The following is a 22,913-nucleotide window of genomic DNA, read 5'->3' as shown; positions in this document are numbered from 1 at the left end:
ACATAGATTGAATAGAAAATAAATCCCCAGAGATATTTTGTTTAAGAATCACCTTTGTTTGTCAGTACTCTGCAAGTTTTTCGATCATGAAAGCTCTCACAGTGAGATTCACCAATCATGATGCTCTTAAAATGGAGACACCAGTAGTGATTGATTATCCTTTGGCAACCTTAAGGAGTCTTGATTTACTTGCATGGTAAATCCAAATCGTGATTCCCATGGTCACCTCTCTAGGTTTGGAAAGTTGCTACAAAAGCCATGTATGTGATCGCCACTAAATCATATTTGGGAACGGTACCTAATAATCTCAATGAAATCAGTCACTTTTTGTATTACCTTACTAAACTCTTTCCTGTAACCAGGAGGTATACCTGCAGGTGAATGACCTCTAGTTGTTAAACTTTCATAAATAGTTGTTCTTTGGTATCTTTGTTGGTTTTACTCAAACCAGAGAAAAAAGGTCTGTCTATTTTATAGGCAGAAGCAAAACCATCATACAATTTTTCTCTTTTAGCAATTATTTAGCATTAATTGGAACTTGGCATGCTGAAAAACTTACTTCCTGGGGGAGAATCATTATTTCAGAGCACCATGGATGTACATTGCACATTTGAAGCAGCAATTTATTAAAAGTTACATTATTTTCTCTAGAGAATGGATTAGCCATTCACCATTAGGACTAGGTCCAATATTTATGAAATGTTCACAAATGATTAATTATGTTTCATTTACAGATAGGCTCTAATGGGAGACATTTTTATTGCAAGTACTATTTTAATGAATTGTCTGTCTTTATGGATTCACGTACAAGACTGAAATAATTTATTTTTACTTCCTTCCCTCAACTTTATACCTGAACTCAACACTGCTTGTCACATCTTTCTGTTTCTTCTATCTGAATCACACGCTCATGCCCCTGGTTGCCTAAGCTAGAAATCTTGGATATGTGTGACTCACATTCCCCCATAGCCCATTTTCAATCAGTCAACATATTTAAATGATTCTTTCTTGTCTTCAGAATAAAAGTCAAATTTGTTTTATCTGCTGTTTATGGATATTCACAGCCTGGGCCATTGGAATGTTCCCTTTACACATTCTCCAACAAGTTAGCCTCCCCTGGCTCCCACCATGAGGTGCTCTTCTATATTTCTATGCTTCTGCCTCTGCACTTTGCTCAGCATGTCCACCTTTGCCTTTGTCTGCAGAGGCAATGCCTGTTTATTCAAGTATCCTTTTCTTCCTGTAGCTTTTCCAGACTTTTCACTTCCCCTTAGACAGAATCAGCAATACTTACTTTTCTTGGGTTGTCCTCATTTGTTTATGCTTCTAACTCATGCATAAAACAGTTAAGATTTGTTAAACCTCACTGTGTTTCTTTTTTGCATCTTCTATGTATACCATGTAAATTAAGCACCTAGTAAGCACTTATGGAACTTTATTTGGCTAATGTGAAAATCCTATTAAAAGAAGAAACAAAGCAACCCTCTTGTGTTTCAGTGGATATTCCACATCCCTTGTGAATACCGCTTTGTGGCCGATGATGGAGATAAAATAGATGCAGATGAAGAAGGTCTTTCAGCAGATCAGTCCCCCACAGAATATACTTATGGAGACAAAGCAGTTTAGGGCACAAAGGTGAGTTACAGATTATTTTTGTACCAATAACTTGCTTTTCATTTTTTAAAAATTGCTGCATTATAATTATACAAAGTACTAGGATTCATTGTGACATATTTATGTATGCACATAACATACATTGCTCATTTTATTTTTTTATTTCCCTTCATGGTTCCCCTGATCCTGTTCTTCCACTCTACTAGTCTTCCATTTATTTATTTATTTTTAATTGGTACATTGTATTTATACATAAAAATGGGATTCATTGTGATATAGTCTTATGTAAGTTTAGCATAATTTGGCCTATTGCATGTGTAAAAAGGGTCTAAAGAATGGGAGACAATCCCTGGCAGCTACTCTTTTGACAAGAGATCAATATCCATAATCTGAAAAAGAACACCAAAAATATTCACAGCAAAAGTCAAATCGAAACAAAACAACAACAAACCGAACCAATAAGTGTGCAAATGAGCCAAACAGACATTTCTCAAAAGAAGAAATCAAATGGTCAACAAATATATGAAAAACAAATGTTCAACATTCTTGGCAACCAAGGAAATGCAAATCAAACCTACACTGGGATTTCATCTCATAACAACGGCAATCATCAATAATGTAAGTAATAATAACCACTGGAGAGATTGTGCGGAGAAACAGACACTTCATTGTTGGTGGGGCTGCAAATTACTACATCAACAATGGAACTCAATATGGAAACTCTCTTAAAGATTAGGCTGGGGCTATAGCTCAGTGATAGAGTGCTTGCCTAGAATGTGTGAGGCACTGGGTTCGATTCTCAGCACCACATAAAAACATAAATAAACAATTAAAATAAAGGCATTCTGTCCATCAACAACTACAAAAAAATTAAAAAAAAAAGATTAGGGATAGAACCACCATATGACCTAGCTTTGTCACTCTTTGGCATTTATCCAAAAGAACTGAAATCAGCATACTAGTGATATCTGAATTTCAATATTTGTAGCAGCACAATTCATGATAACAAAGTTAAAGAACCAGCCTAGATGTCTGTCAAAAGATGAATGGATATATAAAGTGTGATACACACACACACACACACACACACACACACACACACACACACACGGCAGTTGCATTCAGCCATTAAGAAGAATGAAATGTATGTCTTTTGTTGGTAAACTGATGGACCTGGAGAACTGCAGAATAAAACTGACCAAATAACATACTTTTATTTCATTATGCTCTCTTCTCACCCTGCAGGTTGGTATTTTGTGCCAGTTGGCTAGAAAAGTAGCTAGCACAGTTTACAGACCACAATAAATGTATTGAATATATTTTATATGAATGAATGAATGAATGAAAGAAAGAACAAATGGAACTGTTCCAGTTCTTTCATTTAAGATAAAAAATAGAAGCAAAGATACAAAGAATATGAAAGCAAAGACTATCCCCCTTCCATTTGCTGCCATATTCTTTATATTGAGCTAGATTACTGTTATGCAATCTTATACTTTCAAGAAAATTATGCAAATATTGTTAGATAAACAACCTAAAGTTCAAAATCTGTGTCTATGATTACATAAGTAGGTGTCAACCTTCCTATTCCTATGAAGTATATAGTGCATAATGTTTCCTTTGCCACCTGCTGGCATAGTATTCATAGATAGAAATGTGACTGATTCTGGTGACTAGAAAAGCTCTGTTTTTTATAATCTGAATTGCTGAGGTGGTTAATGCAAAGAGCTGTGGTCTAGAGGCAAAAATCACCCGAATTGAAGGCTGAAGACTAGAGTTCAGTTACCAATCTTGTTATTTTACTAGAGCAGATCCTTTATTGTCTTGGTAACTTAGGTTTCTCATTTGTAAAGCAAGGCATGTAATTCCAGCTTTGTGAATTCTATGATGAACAGATGAAGAATGTCTAGGAAAATATAGTTTTCCATATAAAAGTGAAGTGCTATTATTATTAAGCTTGTGTAAGCATGAGAAAATATATATAAAAGGACTTTCTCAACTGCACATTTGTTCCCTTTTATTCCCTTTGTTACTGTTTTTCAATTTCAGTGTACCCCAGTTTTAAATTTCTGTGAACAGATGAAAGCAGGATAAATAAGCATTTCCACACTAATGTGATTTGTATACAGTACAGCATACTTAACTGAAATTGTTTTTAATTCTTTTGAATTTATAATTGAACATAACTTAGTAATAGAGAAAATAATAGTTAAAACAACATTTGTTGTTTGTCATGAGCTTCCATTCTCATAAAGAAATCAAAACAATCCGAGAACAGGGAAAATATGAAAATTAATATCGTGGCATAGACACTGGTATAACTTTGATGAGAAGAAAAAAAAGAAAAAAGCTAAACATGGCCAGCTTGTTTTGTTAATATTTGAATATGTGACTTTTCAAATGTTTTGTATTAGCTGTGACTCGATGCATACGTTAAAAAATGAACATGATCAAAAATTAGTCTGCATTGCCCAGTTTTTATCAATATTGTCCTTTATTGCAAACAAGGTACAGAAAGTATCTTTTGCCTTGTTGATGACTTCATCTCTGCTCTTTAATGTTAATATAAGCCTGTGGCCAATTATCAATGTTTGTTATTTCCTGTGCTTTCTATGTTTTATATAAAATATCTTATTAAGATGAAATAAAGTAAAAGAGCCAAAATAACAAGGGAAATGAAGTTATATATTTCAATACAGCTTTTAAAAAATCTCTGATGGTTGCATACTAGAGAGCCCTGAGAGGGTTAGGTGTGAATAAAACCTTAGAAAGTGATCTAGTTCTGACCCTTATTTTATTGTTTAGGAAATGAGGCTGTGCTGGGCTGAAGAGGAGATATGGTAGTTTTCAGAGAACAAGGACTGGAAAATAGCTCAAGGTCTCCTTAGCTGCACTCTTCCCATACTATACTGTATCCGAATGTAATCTAACACATATAACTTAATTCTCCTTTATCCAAATGATATCAGTAAAATAGGAAGCCTTGCTCAACACTTAGGTTAGTTCTATGGCTGTGGATGTGAACGATGATACGTATCTGGGAGAAGACCTAATAAATTGGATGATAGGCGATCTCAATAGCCTGGAACAATTGGCTACATCTAACAAAAGGGAATTTTGCAGAGACAGATGCGAAGTCAGCACTTAACAATACAAAAACCAGTGGCAAAGTACATGAAGTGGGACAACGGAACATGATTATTTTTCAAAGTGGCTGTTTTTCAAGAGTTGAAAATTATATGAGTTCACTCTTTTGTTGCTCAGATCAACAGAATTTTATTTAACTTAGTAGAGGTACATACAGAGCAACAAAGGTGCTAAATCTAGTCTACTCTACCCACCTGGAATTCTAAATATAGGTATGGACACTGATAAACTGAGGCATGTAACAGGACAAAAACAATGTTAAATTGACTCAGTTCTAAGTAACTATAGGAAAGGCTAAAGGAATTGGATATGTCTCTCTGAAGAAGAGAAGAATTCTATTTGTTATTTTGGAGAAATGGAAATGACAAGAACGGGTACAGTCCAATGAAAGAGGCTGAGCCATTGAGTGGAAATAATTTGGAGTATGTTGTCTGAAGGCTTGAGTTTGAGTACTAGGACAATCACTTACCAGAGATGTAACCTTGAGAAAAATCACTAAGAAACTGAATCTAAGGTTCTTGATCTATATTGTAAGATTGTTTTGAAAATTAAATTTAATTAAACAACATATGTAAAACCCCTATAGTACATGGCATGTAGTAATTATTCAACATTGACCTTTATATCAGGCAGAATCAGAGACTTTTATTAGATGTTATTGGAAAAATGGGTTGCAGATGGTTATATGAGCAGACATAAGAATGTTAGTCATTCAAGATTGCTGGAAATGTTGCATGATATATCTGTGTGATGCTCAACAACATTCTCTTCTACTTTATGCCAGTAAAAAACATGACTCAAAAAAAAAAGTTTATTCCTTACATGAAACATTGTCTTAAAAAGTTGTAAGACATTTTTACCACTACATATCACATAAAAATGATGGTTTAGGTACCTGTAAAGTGCAGAAAGGGGCCTCTTGTTTCCGGGTTTTGGTCTGTATGGTTTGGGTTCCCCTGCCATGTTGATATCTGCAAACAGAATAAAATAGCATTGATTAAAAAAGTAAACGATTTTAGAAAAGAAAATCATGGAGTTTTTTTTCCCATTTGATTATGAAAATGCTGTATGCCACTCATTCATTCAACATGTATTTAGTGAGTGCCTATTTGATGTCAGGTACAGTTTGCGACATATCATGATAAAATAGATTCTTGTGGAAGTTATGTTTTATTGGTGGTAGGTAGACAGTAAGAAACAAACACAACAGGAAGAATATATAACATATTAGAAAATGATTAGCATTATGAAAAAAAAAAATGCTGAGCAAGGTAGAGGGAATCAGGATGTTGGACCTGGGAGGACATCCAAGGTTACTGTAAAACTGCATCATAAAGTACTGTTTCCCAAGTTGGGTAAAGGAAACATGGGTTTGCATTATGATTATTTTTTATAATTTCAGTATTTCATGCATTTTATTTTCAGTAACTAATAATTAAAAATAAAAATGAGAATAAGATGATAAATTATGTGTTGGCAAATCATCCTGACAGAAACAGTAGGTTTTGGTGAACAAGTACATTCACCAAGAGAGAATGAGATATCCTTCTGATTTTCCCTTTTTGCCAAGAACGTCTCAGTGTACATAAAGGTTTGTATGAAATAAAGCATTAATTATAAAAAGGGTTATTAAATTTCCCACAATGCTATTTCCACTTATATAGAAAAAGAAGCTAGAAGCATGTAATCATAATATGGACCATATTTACTTAGGGAACAATAAAACATCCTCAGCAACTTGAATGTGAAGCTACAGAATTCTGGGGTGGTCAGAGGGAGAAAGGAGCATATCCTTTGCCTTCATTAACTGAGGATATGATTGAGTCTCTGAGATATATAGAAGATGCCTAAATATATGACAGTGGGTGATATATATATATATATATATATATATATATATATATAATACATATATAATATATATATATATACATACACATATGTACATATAATATACATATATACATATATGTACATATAATATACATATGTATTATTGTATATATATTTGATCAAACTTGAACTAAAGAAATATCTAGACCCACTTTAAAGAAATTGGGATGTTGAGTGAAGAAGGTTTGGGAAATGCAATAAACAAATAGATGAAATAAAGTTAAAATTTCCAAAGGATGATTAAAAAGGAAAATCTAAAAGAGAGACACTTCAAGAAAAGCTTCTAACAAAGTGAAGGATATTATTTGGAAAGAAAAGAAAGGGAAGACTTCTATTGCTAGTGCAGTGGACTAAATGCACCTAGTCATCTACCACTGAAAACACTATGAATGAAATATAAGTATATCCCTTAAAATAAATACAACATGAAGCTGGCAAGTAAAGAGTTTGAAAAACATCCTACATATGAATAAAAACAAAAATTAAATGGGATTAGACACTGAACCTGGCATGCCCTTAAAGACATTTGTTGAGGCCAGAACCTGGGTTTTAGTTTTCTTACCCTTTTGGGTCAGAGGGGACATGAGATGGTGTGGAGATGAGGGAGTTGTTGTCAAGGATTTTATCAGTAGAAAGAGAAGACAATTTCTTATTTAATAAAGGATATCTACAAAACATGGACAGTAAATGTTGTAACCAATAATGAGATATTGAACAAATTTTCTTCAAGATCAGTGACTTTAAAAATGACATCTACCATAACTATCTCTATGTAAGATTGCTCTTGATAACCTAATCAGTGTATTAAGTCAGGAATGCAATATTAGATATAGGAAAGAAGATATGAAACTGTCAGTAATTTCTGGTCAATATAACCTCCTTCCCCAAGCCCACAGATTGTTATAATTAATTAGAAAGTTTAGTATGTTGATTGGATGCCAAGCCAATTATACAAAATTCAAATGCATATCCCTATACAGCAATACATATGTTTAACACATAGTTTAAAGCAAATCTCTCTCTCTCTCTCTCTCTCTCTCTCTCTCTCTCACACACACACACACACACACAATATAAAGTACCTAAGAGTAAACCTATCAGAAAAATTGAAGGAACTTAATGAAGAAAAGTATAAAACCACATTGAAAGATTTTACAGTAAATTTACACAAATACAGAGAAATTGGAAAACATATATGTCAGTCTTCCCCAAGTTGATTTATGGATTCCATGCCATTTCAACAAAATCCCACAATATTTTTTTATGTGTATGCACGGTTTGAAAAGTTGATACTAGAATTTATATGATACCACAGAGACCAAATATAGCCATGATACAGTTAGAAAAAGGAAAAGAGTTGGTAAAGTTGCCTTATCAAGATTTATTTTTCTAGCTGTGATGATCAAGACTGTAGTATTAGTACAAGAGAACAGGGGCCACTTGAACAGAATAGGGACTTCCAAACTCACAATCCCATATGACATATCTATATATGCATCTATTGGCATATATGGACCTCTGAATTATCACAGAACTTGCCTAGAAGATCCTTGAGGAAAATATAGGCTTTTAAATAAATGATGCTATAACAATTCTTCCTCACAAGGGCAAATATAAAACTGGGCCTCTATCATACCCTAGACAAAAAAAATATCAATTACTAATGCGTAAATATGAAAGACAAAAATATAAAAATTTTAGGAGGCAATAAAATAGAAAAACTTCATGAGCTCAGAGTATGGAAGGATAATCTTAAACCAGACATAAAAATCACTAGCCTTAACACATAAAACAGGTAAATTCTACTGTATTGAAATTAAGAATTTCTGTTCATCAAAAGTTGCTTAAAGACAGTGAAAAGAACAGCAAACTGGACAAAATGTCCTTGATAAAGGATTTGGTTTTTGAATATATAAAGAACACATTTATATCACAGGAGTCAAAACACCGAAGAGAAAATTAAGCAAAATCTACTAAATGCACTTGCAGAAGAGGAAAAGCAATGGCAAAGAAACACATGAAATAATGCTCAGTTTCATTAGTAATAGAAAATGTAAGTTAAAACACCAGGAATTATAATTGAAACTACTGAATTTGCAACAACTTCAAGTGCCAATTTCAAGTGCCATTGAGATTTTCTAACAACTGGAAAATGTGTACAATACAAATATAAATGTAAATTAATGAAACTATTATGGAAAATAAATTTTCAGCTTTTAATAAACTTAGAATGTTCAACTGTATGATCCAGGAGGTTTGTGAACCTCAAAAAGTCTTGCACTTATGTACCATAAGATATGTGACAGAGTGTTTGTTATAGTACACTGGGTAAAAAAAAAAAAAAAAAAAAAAAAAAAAACTGTACAAAAATACAACATCAATTTCCAGGAGATGTGAGAAATAAATTGAGATGTTTTTATGAAAAGAAATACTATAAAACGTACACACAAACACACACATACAGAGAGAGAGAGAAAGAGAGAGAGAGAGAGAGAGAGAGAGAGAGAGAGAGGACCAATGTAACATATTAGAAAACTTAGTAAATCCCCAAACTGACACACACACTCCTAATCTGTATATGCAAAAAATGACTTTTATAGATATCTGAATTATAAACATACAGAATTAGAACCAGAGATAACATGACTGATGTATTAATGAACAGCAGAAATATAATTCTGAACAAAAATAATTTCATAGGAAAACATTGAGAATATGAACCCTTTTATGTAAATTAAACTGTAAAATTAAACACTATGTAGAAAGAAAAGAAAGCAGAGATGAGCAATGAATTCAGTAGAGGATTGCCTCTGAAAAGGAGGAAGAGAGTGTGGGATTTGGGAGGACATCCAAGGGATCTTAAAATTGCATGACAAAGTACTGTTTCCTAAGTTGGGTAAAAGAAATATGGGTTTACATTATAAAATTATTCTTTTTTTTTTAAATTAATTTTTATTGTAGGTTGTTCAAAACATTACATAGTTCTTGATATATCATATTTCACACTTTGATTCAAGTGGGATATGAGCTCCCATTTTTACCCCATATACAGATTGCAGAATCACATCAGTTGCACAACCATTGATTTACATATTGCCATTCTGGTGTCTGTTGTATTCTGCTGCCTTTCCTATCCTCTACTATCCCCCCTCCCCCCTCCCCTCCCCTCTTCTCTCTCTAATAAAATTATTCTTTATTACTCAAGTGTTTTATATTTTTTAGCGATGAATAACTAAGAATTTAAAAAGAAAATGAGAATAAAAATGGTAAATTATGTTGGTTAATATGGGCAGAAGCAGTAGGTTTTGGTGAATGAGTGCATTTGGCAAAAATTGGAAGCTGATATCTGGTGGGAAAGCAGAACAGGTTGGTGGATTATTGAGTATGAGGAGATCATTAGACACTCCAATTAGAATTTCAAATTCTATATAATTTAGGGGATATAATTTAGGTTCTGAGTAAAGAACAGATGTGAGAATTAATCATTAAGACTGACTCTTGCATGTTTTAGAATAAGGCACAAGAAAAATCAAGTGTCTGAGTCTTTCAGATGTAATATACTTGGAACAAGAACACAAGTGAATGGATAAAAAATGTGATATATATATTCAATGGAATATTACTCAGCTTTAAAGAAGAATGAAACTATGGTATTTGCTGGTAAGTGGATGGAGTTGGAGAATATCATGGTAAGCGAAATAAGCCAATCCCAAAAAAATCAAAGGCCGAATGTTTTCTCTAATATGCGATGATGCTAATTCACAATAGGAGGGGGATACGAGAGAAGAACAGGCAAAGATTAGACAGAAAGGAGTGAAGGGAGGGGAGGGGAGGGAATGTGGGGATAGGAAGGATAGTAGAACCAAACAGACATTATTACTTTATGTATATATGTGACTGCATGACCAATGTGATTCTACAACATGTACAATCAGAAAAATGAGAAATTATACCTCATCTATGTATGATACACCAAAGTGCATAAATGCATTCTACTGACACCTATAACTAATTAAAACAAATAAAATAACTTTAAAAATCAGGTGAAACAAATATAGATTTCTGTTTTTATAAAACTCTGTAATGCTAATTGAAGGTATCTGTCTATGAAAATATCATGATATTCACTTGTATACTTGTAGCTTAGATCCCATGACTTAAAAAGTGAAAAATACAAAATTATTCTCATAAGTAAATAAAAAAGCTTGAGAAACTCTGTCAATAAAAATATTGTAGCATGCTCTTTCTTTTCATGATGTGCTGTCAGTTGTTCTGAAGATATGCTTAGGAGTTTAACACCATATGCATACAACAGGAAGCCTTTGTGACAGGCTGGTAAACTCAGTTATTTCCAGATACTAACCTCCCTTCAAAGGGATTGAAAATTCATAAGCAAACTCTTCGTCCCTTCTGAATATTGAATAGTGTTCAAATGCAGAATTTTTCTTTGAATTCATGGAAATTTATACTTAAATATGCACATTTTAATATTTTTTCACTGTTATATTGACCATTATCCAAAGCCTGGTTTCACTGGATAGAGAGGAGAGAGGAAAAATAGCATGTCATCCAGGGAGAGGGGGACACAGGGCAGGGAACTCAGTTCATCTGGTGGACATAAAGCCTTAAAAACATAAAGAGCATTTCCTTTGCAATGAACTTTATAAATACAAGAGTTAATTGTGTCTTCAGAACAAGTCAGCTTAGTTGAAAGCCAAGTCTCAGTTTCTTATGCAGCAATAGCTATTGGTCTTCAAAGGACCTTACAAACAGGGCAATGATACCTTAGCAGGAACTCTGTGGCTATTGGCATAGGACCTCCTGAGCCTATGTATCCTCATTTTCCTGGTACTGTGCAAGTTATTCACAAGACAGGACCAGGGGAGTAAAACAGAGACACAGCAGGGTGGGGAGAATGGTTATTTCTTGAATTCCTGAATTTACAGATTGATACCCAACACTAATATTGGGATTTCTTTATATTATCTTCAAGAAGGGATGCAGATTTAACAATTCTTAATAAGTAATTTTTAACTAGAAATTCTAAGTTTCTAGTTATGGAGCAGAAGTACCCAAGCAATACCTATTTGACTGAGGGTATATAGTTCAGTGATATAAGCGTTTGCATAGTATACACAAAGCCCCAGATTTGATCCCCTGCATCACAAGTAAATAAATAAATATATAAAAAGTACTTGTAGATCAGCTTGGTGAACCTTACCAGCCTTCCAGGGATAATGCTCAACAATGTAGTGCAAAATACATAAATGTGCACGTTTAAATATTTACCTTGGTAAATTCAGATAAGCACTATTTTAAAGAAGTCTTTTGATGAGCCTTATCTGTGTTAGAGTGCACTACCCAGCACACCTGTGCAGACCTCGCTGATCCTTTTCAGCTATAGGGACCAAAAGGAAGAGGACTTAAGCTCTACTTGTAGCTAGGAGAGAGGAGTAGAGACACTCATGAAGGGAAGAGGGGAATTTGCATTTTAGAATATTATGAGCCTCTATAAACACCTACAAAGAAAGATTCATGTGGAACAGTCCCAAATCTACTTTGATTTTGGTTTTGATTTTAATATTGGTTTCAATATTTCAAATTAACATGAAAATATAAGAAAAAGTTAAAATATGTTTCAAAAGTATACTTACATTATGCCTCAGACTAAAACAATTGAGAAATATCCTATTGGATTACTTCCATATTTTTTCACAGTAAGTTAATTTAGAATATATTAACTCACTAAAAATTTAGCCAATTCCCTTTTCTTCTTCATGTTAAAACTAAGAATTACTATCATACCGTGACACAAATAACTATAAAGGGTAAAACTGAACAAAGTCAATGAGCTGAACCTATTTGGATTCAAAGCAAATTAAATGAGGAAAATAGGGACAGGTATTGTTCCAAAGTACCATCCTGAGAAGTGAAAACCAGCACATGTCAACATATTGATTTGAATAACCCCTGGTAGTGAACTACTAAAGACCACAGCAATAGCATTCTATCATTTGGGAAGATACTTCTGATTCTAAACCCAAATACATGTCACTTTCCCCCTTCACACCTCTTATTTTACATCATTTCCATTGTACTGACTACAGTGTGTTTGTGACCTTTGAGTTTGAATTTTGAGAGTTCTCATAGTTTTACAAAACTTCTTGTGCTCTTCAGCTCCCTGCAGTGTTGTTTATCCAGTAACTGGTCAATGATTCCATTGTCACTTGCATTTATGCGGGCCAGAGGCAGATTCTTGCATGGGTGTTTTTCAGATCCAAGCAAACACATCCTGTCAACACATTTCCTAAAGTGGTGTTTTTTTTGAACAGTATTTTGGAAGTTGTTAATAGGAATGTCATCAAACAAATTCATCAAAGTAAAATGGTTTGGTAAAAATGCTATGGATATTTGCACTATAAATTAACAGATAAAATCTTGATAAAAAGAGAAACATGTTGAGTCATGTTTACTCAAGTGTTCTTGTGTATACAGGTGAATATAGGCTATTTTTGCACAGCATGCCTGTTAACGTCTAGCACATCAGAGCTCCACCAGAATAGTGGTGTATGAGATACCCTGAAAATATTTAGAAAAATATTTTACATTTATTTCCTTGCCAAGGATTAAATTTGGAACATCCTCATTTTAAAGGTTAATGCAATGTTTTAAATTACATATTATTTATACTGCTGTAATAAACTGACACTCACTACTTAATTCGATACTACTGGTGATCCCTGATGTCCTCTGTCATTTTCTAGCTACATTAAATATCAATGTGGAAGTAATGTCTAACATATAGTGTGATAGAGCATCAATTATCAAGGCTTTCTTCTAAATGTGGAAAGGAATTCTTCTAAAGGAATTAGTTAAAAGGAAAATATTCTTAGAAGGTTTTTTTTCCCCCTCTTCTCTCCCTGGTTTAAATAGAAATCTAAATAATTCAGCCATGGCATATAGACTGTCAGGAAAAGTCATTCAGAGTCTTTTATTGTTCACATTTAGAAGATTTAAGGATTCATTACCGTTCCATTGAATAAAACTTCAGGAGATAAAGAAAACAGTCTGTTATGTTTGACAAGTGAATGGATATAACCATACATTACCCAAGGATAAGTATCATACCATTAAAAATTGTTTTTGCAGTTATTATTAGTTTAGATCCTCAGAACAACCTTGTGAAATGAGCAGAGCAAGAATCATTATTCTCACTTCATGCACATAGGTATTTGAGCTACTGAGAAATTAAATGGCTTTCATATTAATATCATTAGCCCAGCTCACTACACTGTCCCATGTGCCAACATCAAACTAACAGAGGAGGGGTTACCTGCTCCTGCAGAAAGAGATGACTATCTGAGGGTCAGCATCAGGCTGGAACGGAAGCTGCACTAGACTCACAGTTTAGAACTTCTTCTCTTGTGTCTCATTGCTCTTCTCCAAATTTTTATTCCACTCATATCCAGTTTTGGCTGTGGAAAGCAGCTTGTAAAACAATACACTCTGAATTACTAGGAGCTTTGGCATCATGGGGCAGGATGCATGGTTAAAGGAGTGCCGTAGGGAGATTTTTCTGGCACCAACCTGAAATGTACTTTAGACTCCCAGCTCAGCTGCCTGAGATTTTCTGGCCAGGTAGCTTCATAATCTAGTATTTTGCTGGAGCTGCAAAGCAGTGTGTTTACTCTGAAGAAAAATTGCACCAAACTTGAAAATGCCAAGTGCAACCCACCTTATGATTTAAAATATGGACATCTGAATCATTTTGAGTCCAAAGCTGAGAGTAAAACCATTTCATACTGCAAAAGTAAATGGCTTTTTAATCTTGTTGTTTTTCCCTTCCCAGAATCAAAGCTAGTTTTAACACTTGAAATATGTCCTTAATAGTATGTTAAAATATTCACTGTTATGAGAATGAAACTGTAGTCTAATTTTACTGGGCAGCCACTGAATTGTGACCACTTTAATGAGCCTTTGGACCTAGTTTCATAAATTAGTTCTGACACAGCACTATGGCACGTTGGCCTCTGGTTATTAGAATGCTAATGCAAAGATCACTGGTTGGCCAGATTCCCATTTGTTACCAGAATATACTCCATGCTCCCAGGCTCTGTTTGCAAGGGCAAATAAAAGTGGAAACTTCAACTTCATACCAAAGAACTGGTAAGTCTGACTCTTGTATGTGACTTATTTAGATTAAACACACACACACAGACACACACACACAGACACAGACACACACACACAGACACAGACACACACACACACAGACACACACACACACACACACACATATATATATTTTCCCCAGTAGAAACCAAAGTGGAAGAAAATGGACACACTTTTATATTTACTATCTATTTTTTTCCCAAAGATTATATTAAGAAGGAAAAAAATCATGCATCATCCACTGTCATTGCATTTTGTTGAACACATAAAATGTGCCGTGTGCTGTGCTAAGTGTTTAGTAAACAAAAATGAGCATTGTGTGCTCTACAGATATTAGAGAAAGACAAACATGCCACTTACTATAGAAAATGTCACATGTCATAATAAAGAAGTGGACTTCATGCTTTGAGGATATGGTACCCCATTCTCTATAGCTGAGAATGTCTTTAAGGGTCCATTCTTTGTGTATGAGGTGGTTTTTTCCTGAGGCAGCCATTCTAATGTGAAGTGTTTCATAGAACTACATCTTCCAAATTCTGCAAAAGCCTTAGCTCTTATCAGTTGAGCCAGAAACTTGTTTCTGTTCTTTGTTTGTTTGTTTTACTTTGCCCTTCCCATCAAAACTCTTATTAGCTAATTGTCAAAATACCTTTGATTTGCCTTGAAGCATAAGTGGCATGAAACTTGATAAAACTCTGGGGCTTTGGTATATGTTTAATCAATGTCAAGTCTAGTCTAAAATTATTGAGCAGCAAACATAAGCATATTTTCACACAGGTTACAAAGCAAACACTAAGTGGTAATAATTACAAAACTATTTAATTTCTAAATTTTTCTACTTATATAATTATTCTTGGATCATTTTATCTCTTTTGTTATCTTGGATAAGTTTGCTAAAGAAGTCTTTTCTATATTCCACAAACATCTTTATCTCTGTAAAGGTTAAAAATGAAGATGACAAGTTTTATAAAGAGATACATCTTTCAGAAACCAAATAAATCAAACATAAAATTCACATACATGTCCACCAGCAGAACTCTGAATATGTATAGTACTTTGCTTAACAGTTATAAAAATATACTTAGTGATTTATTAACATCAACAGTGGAAAAATGTTATGATAATTAAGACTAAAACTACATGGTAAAAATAATTAGCCATCTGTGAATCATAAATGTATAGATTTAACAGTACTAATTATTTTGCATCTTATAGTTTATTTTCATAGTTGAATACAAAATATTCCTTGAAAAATAAAATTAAACCAACAGAGGGTTTGGATTACCAGTTTCTTTGTGAGCACTCAGATTTTTACATGGGTGAAAAAAGACCTCAAGATGTGGGTATTGCTCCTCTTGTTGATTTCCTATTTTAATTTCTCCTTTTCCATGTGTGTACATATGGACTTTATTTTCTTAGGTCCTCTTTTTGATGACTGTATTCAGTGTTTACAACATTCCAACTGCTGTGATAATTCATAAATATAATTAAATGCCAGAAATAAAGTTAGGAAGTCGAAAACATGACAAAGAGGGTAGCACACAACCATGGTGGTGTGACCGAAAACAAGCTAATATCTGTACAGGCTAGGAGCTGGTTACAAATTCAGAAACCAGGTTCATCCCACTCTCAGTGAGTCAGAACCTGCACTTTGAAAAGAACATCCAGTGGTTGCCATGAACCTTCAAGTTTGTGAAACACTAGAACATTACACTTCTAGTTTACATCTCTTCCTTCAATTGTCATTCAAGGACTTTATTCTTTCAGATGTTTTGAAAAGATGGTGTTAAGAATTCTGAGCAGGAGAATAAAGCTTTTAGGGATGACATTTGAAAAGATGCCTTTCTAAAGGCATACAATGTAATAATGCTATCTTAATGTCATCGTTGATGATAGTAATCATTGCTGGCATTTGTACATCATTTAGCAGTTGATCAAATTTTTACACACAATAAAAAATCTTACACTAACCTTGTTGATTCCCATTTACAGAAGTTTAAATTCAGAAAACATAAGTGATTTGCATAAGCTGACATCATTAATAAGAAGTGGTATCAACTACAATTTCAGGAATTCTCACTCCAAACATTGTTTTCTGTAAATGAAGGTTGATTCTGATTTTTTTTTAAAAGTCACTGGCTTATAGTAGGGTCTACATAATTTATTGGCAGATTGCTAAATACATAGTAATTTCATTTGTACAAAGGATCAATTTTTTCAATAACATCTCCATGAGAAAATTATAAAGTAGAAAGCCTTTAAATCAAAACTTACTCTTAAGAATTCCATGACAAAGCAAACCCCAAAGAGCTCTTTTGCCTGAGAATGCAAAACTGATAGAGCAAAGAAACAAAGAAATACAAACGAATTAAGATTCTTCTCTTCCAGTGGCTGGGGAGGCTGAGGCAGGAGGATCACCAGTTTGAAGCCATCCTCAGCACTTTAGTTGAGGCCATAAGCAACTTAGTGAGACTCTATCTCTAAATTTTAAAAAAAAGTTATATATATACACATATATGTATGTATATATATATATATATATATATATATATATATATATATATATATATATATAAAGATTGGGGATGTGGCTCAGCAGTTAACCCCACCCCTGGTTCAATCTCCAATACCAAAAAACAAAACAAAACAAAACAAAAAACTAACCTTCCCAAAAAGGAAAGAAATGGGATATTGGGATACACAATATTTAATAACAAAGCCAAGTTCGGGCAAAGAAAAGATATACAGGATTCTCTGAGATAAAAAACAAAACAAAACAAACGAAAAACCAAAAAAACCAAACTTCCAGCCAGGGCTTAAGCAAAAACATTTAGGAGATTTTTCTTTGTCCCATCTATATCCATAACCACTATCCAGCCACATTTCCTCTTTTGACTTCCCACCTCTTAACTCACCTCCTTTCCTCATGTTTCCTCTGCAATAGCATTGGTCCCCTGACTGCTTCTCAAACATGTCCTTGCCCTGCTCTAATTGATTCCTCTCCTCTGGCTTCTTCTCCCTCCAGGTAATCCCTGGCTAAATTCCTCAACTCCTTCAAATCTTTGCTCAAAGGTTTAACATGGTAACTTTACTATTACTATTTAAAATTGGTATTAATATTTACTTACCATTCTTACTATTTAATATTGCAATATCATCTCCTACCACTCATCACAATCACAGTCCCCAGCTTTAATTTTTGTTTTCCAAAGCATTATTTGCTTCTATTGTGTGATATAATTTATTTACTTATTATATCTTTTGTTTATTTCGAGACACCTGCCTCCCCACCAAAATGAAGCCAAGGATTTTTGTTCTGCTCATGAATTTATTCAAAGAATGTAGTATAGTTGGCTCACAGATGTGGCTGAAGTGTTTGTCGAATAAGTGAAGGAGCTCATCAATGAGTTAATAAATATGTGACCTGAACTTCTGGGACAGACAAAACCACATCATAAACAAAGTTATAATTAGGGTGACCTTGCCATTTAGTATCAAAATGGGTCATTTTAGAGTGAAATGGGGGGGATGAAATTATTAAAATTCTATTATTTAAAAATGTTAGTTAATCAAAATGGTTTATTATATCACTGTTCTAAAAAAGTTGTAATTAAATATTTTAAAAAATTCTTCTAATGAATATGTTTTGGGTAAAGCAAATTTAAAATGAATTTTAATTTTGAGTATTTGAATATTAAAAACAATATAAGCTGAGTAATTTTCTATGGTGCTTTACTCAGGTCTCTGATAATACCTGTTTATATGTTCTGTATTTTTCGGTAAAATTAATTGTTCTATGCTATTATTTTCAGTTTTCATATAATTTCTCAAATATTTTTAACATTATTGACACGTACAAAAGACTGCTTTGTAAATATATTTTAGTTGAAAAAATTTCTTCTTACAAATGTGGGGGAAAATAAACTCAAAGCCAATTAACAATGAATGAATGAAGTTCCCAATTCCATTTTTACACTGAAATGTGCAAATAGTTAAGTCCAAATACTTTTGCAGATACTTTTTACCTTCAGTCACAGAGCGCTTTTCTTTGACATATTTTTATAAGATAAAACCTGTCAAAATGTCTGAATAGTCTTCTGAATGTCTCAGTAAATGTAGATGCCACACAATCATGAACATTCTCAATTTCATTCCTCTGGCACAGAAGATAAATATTTATTATGAATAAAAGCGCTGGTAAAATATTTTCCCCTAAGTCAAAATATTTCTGTCATGATAATAGGCATTAAAAATTAAATCTTGCATATATTTAGAGTTCTCATTGTTTATTTCTACTTAGCTTTTGTAAGAATAAGCTTTTCTTTTTATTTATGAGATTTACTTTAAATCATTTTAAAAAACAAAATTTGAATTTTTTTAATGAAAATATTGATTCAAGATTTCCAAATAATCTGTAGCAAAATGTTAACAAAATTTAAAGGATTTGGGCTGGGGTTGTGGCTTAAGCGGTAGCATGCTTGCCTCGCATGCGTGCGGGCCCGGGTTCGATCCTCAGCACCACATACAAACAAAGATGTTGTGCCCGCTAAAAACTAAAAAAAAAAAAAAAAAAATTAAAAAATTCTCTATCTCTCTCTCTTTAAAAAGAAAAAAAAAATTAAAGGATTTAGCAATTAGTATTTCAAAAGCTCAAACACTTCCATATTCTGGTTATGATATGAAATAAAAAAAGAGATCCTGTAAAAACCTCCTGAGGTTTTCTTTTTAATTCAATATCAGGTTTATCATTACAATTTTTATATTTCCATTTTTTGTGTACACATAAAATATTTATAAGCTGTGATATAGCTGAGCTTATAAAATTGGTAGAACCTCACAGTTTGTTGGATGCAATTATGAATTATTTGTATACCATAACCAAGTCCAAGTACATTTCTGCTCCATAGGTTTCCTAATTTACTAAGAATATTATTTTTGTCATCATGCTGGGTTCCACCAAAATTCATGTTCATATTATCACAGCAAAAAAAATCACATCATTGTATCTGCAATGTTGATTTTTTAAACTAAATTTATAATACCATCAATTTCACAGTTTTAATTTAATAGTTAGTTATAATAAGAGATTTTAACTTTAAAAGAAATATATAAAGGTACATGCATAAATTAGCTTATGGCCTTTTAAAGATTTACGAATAAAATAGTTCATCATTATTTTTAAAAAGCTTTTCACATAATTATTATGGATAGCAATTGCCCATGAGAAGGGAAAGCAGGGCAATGTGTAATTCCTTTAAAGTCGTTCTTGGTGTCTAGGTTAGGTCCTTATTTCAGGGGTTCAGGGGTAGAAACCATTTTTGGAGTATTTAGAATACGAATTTAAAGAAATAGTGTTTGTTAGTGATCAAAAGAAGTGACAGGAAAAAGATTACAGGCATGTAAAGTTAATAATAGCCATTACATACACACAACAGAAAAGATTAAGAAGCTAATTAGTTCCTGAAGATAAACATCTGCACAGTAGTGAAACAATATCAGTATTGTTACCCCCACTTTACAGGTAGATAAAGCTTACTTCAAGAGAGAAGAATTACTTACGTAAGTCCACAGAGCTAGTACTCTAACAGAACCCAGATTTAACTGGGATTCTATCAGAGGTATGTTTCTTAAACTACATCCAATTATTTTCTTCTTCCTACTTTAGGGTAGAAATTTTATCTTGTTGCTATTTGCAACTACATATATCTAAGAAAGAGGAAAACAGGGATGTTTATCTCCACCGAAAATTCAATGACTAGTGCAGACAGTTTGCTGAGTTACTGCTTTTTAGCTTTTGGTGAAAATTCTGACGGTACAGGACCAAGAGTGTGTGTATTTGGGTAGGATGTAGGTTCTAAGGATGTAACAGTCATTCCTCAGTATCCACTTGGAATTGAGGGGCGTGACTACAAGAAATAAGTAAACTATCTCTTCTATACTTTCTCTATTTTTTAACCATTATAGGTAGAAAAGGCATCACCTGGAACTACATCTACAAATAGAAAGTTATATGAATATAATCTAGGTCAATTACCATACCAAATGAGTAGATTTATTGATGTGCAACAGTTATTCAAAATGATGAGTGTTTTAAAAAGTTCTTGATTTTATACACAACTACCCTCAATGCACAGGAGATTGGTTCCAATACTACTCAGATACAAAAGTTTGGATGCTCCAGTTCCTCATAGAAAATGACACAGTATTTGCATGTAACCTATGGAATCCTCCTGTGTACTGTACACTATCTATCTCGAGGTTACTTATAACATCTGCTACAATGTAAGTGCTGTGTGAATACTTGTTGTCCTGCATTGTTTGGGAAGCAGTGACAAGGAAAAGCAGCCTGTACATGTTCAAAACAGATGCAACCATGATAGGCCTAATTCCAAAGACAATGGCCACTCAAAGGAGTGCTGAAGAAAGATCGAGGAACCATGAAATGATGAGAGTCTACAGCAGGGCATGACTACACATCAGTTCATTTGTGTGGGTTCAGTGCAGGGGCTCAGCACGTGGCAGATCGAGGTTTGGCTTTTGAAACTTGTTTTTTCTTTGTCTTTTTTGTTTTTCTGACTTTTTTTTTTTTCAAGTCCACAATTCTTGAATCTACAGATGTGGAATCTGCGAATATGTAGCTCTGACCATATTTGATAGTGACTGACTACTGTGGTGGATTATAATGTGTGCCCAAGATAGGCATAGTGGCACACAGCTGTAATCCTAGCGAATCAGAAGGCAGAGGATTGCAAGTTAGTGGGTGGCCTCAGCAATTTAGTGAGGGTCTACGCAAGTTAAAGAGACCCTGACTTAAAATTAAAAAAAAAAAAATTAAAATGCAGGGGATATATCTCAGTGGTAAAGTACCTCTGGGGTTCATTCCCCAATACCAAATGAGTAAATAATAGGATAAATATTCACAAATTATTTGATACCTGTGGTAGGCAGATGAAAAGTCCTCTGAAGACTTGAACATTCTAATTCCTTGTATCTGTGATAGCAAAAGGAAATTAAACTGACTTTTTTTTTTTTTTTTTTTATTCTGGGGATTGAGCCTAGGGCCTTGTGCATTTGAAGCAAGTACTCTACCAACTGAGCTATATCTCCAACCTTGAACTGACTTTTAAAATATATTTTTATTAGTTGTTGATAATCTTTATTTTTATTTACTTATTTATTTATATTCGGTATTGAGAATCGAACCCAGTGCCTCACACATGCTAGGCAAGAGTTCTACCACTGAGCCACAATCCCAGCCCCCTAAATTGATTTTTGAATAGAAGCATTGTCTTGGTTTATCTGTCCTGGGTAATCTGGGAGGGGCTCAAGTGAAACCACAAGGGTCCTTTTATTTGGAAGAGGAAGGGAGAAGGAAAGGTCAAAATGACGAGTTGAGGAAAGGACCCATCCTATACTCTTGTCTGACTATGGGAGAAAGAGGTCAGTAGTTGAGGAATGCTGGAAGCCTCCAGAAGCTGGAAAGACAAGAAAACAAATTCTCCCTTATAGCCTCCAGAGGAATATGGTCCTGTGGATCCCTTTATTTTTGCCCAGTGAGACCTGTGTTGGACTCTGACCTGCAGAACTGTAAGATATTAAATTCGTATGTTTTAAGTCATTAAGATTAGGGTAATTTGTTACAGAATCAATAGAAAACTGAAATAATAAATAGAACTTAATTTACCTCTGCTTAAGTGCAGGCTAGATTTAGTGACTCTCTTCTAATGAACAGAGTATGTCAGAAAATGGGAGGACACATCCTAAAACGATTGTGTGCTTCTGCTACCCTGGGTTTTCTTTCCATCTGAGGAATGTTTGTCCTCAGTCTCCTGGTGAAGGAGCCACAAGATGAAGAACCAAGGCCTGCCAGCAACCTCATGGATGAACCTGGGAGAATATTCTTTGCAGGATAAAATCTTTATATGATTAGAGCCCCAACACACAGCTTGATAGCAGCCTTGAGAGAAATGCTAAACCAGAACCACTTGGGTCAAGTACTCTCAGATTTCTGCCCTGAACCAATGAACATTCATTTTGTTGGCCTATGACACTCAGGATAGTTTGTTATGCAGTGGTAGATAACTAAT

General features: G+C 33.8%; 1 protein-coding gene across 1 annotated transcript in view; it reads right to left on the bottom strand.

Moving 5' to 3' along the window:
• Positions 1–22,913, bottom strand: part of Ralyl (RALY RNA binding protein like) — a 322,124-nt gene that overhangs the window by 102,273 nt on the left and 196,938 nt on the right. Inside the window, exon 2 of the mRNA XM_076835768.1 lies at positions 5,657–5,732. Coding sequence (XP_076691883.1) covers positions 5,657–5,732 — 76 coding nt within the window. The remainder of the gene's footprint in view (positions 1–5,656; positions 5,733–22,913) is intronic.

The sequence above is a fragment of the Callospermophilus lateralis genome, chromosome 16, assembly GCF_048772815.1.
Source record: "Callospermophilus lateralis isolate mCalLat2 chromosome 16, mCalLat2.hap1, whole genome shotgun sequence".
NCBI classification, from domain to species: Eukaryota; Metazoa; Chordata; class Mammalia; order Rodentia; family Sciuridae; genus Callospermophilus; species Callospermophilus lateralis.
Note: the sequence above shows the minus strand (reverse complement) of the source record. Positions and strands in the feature narration are given on the sequence as shown.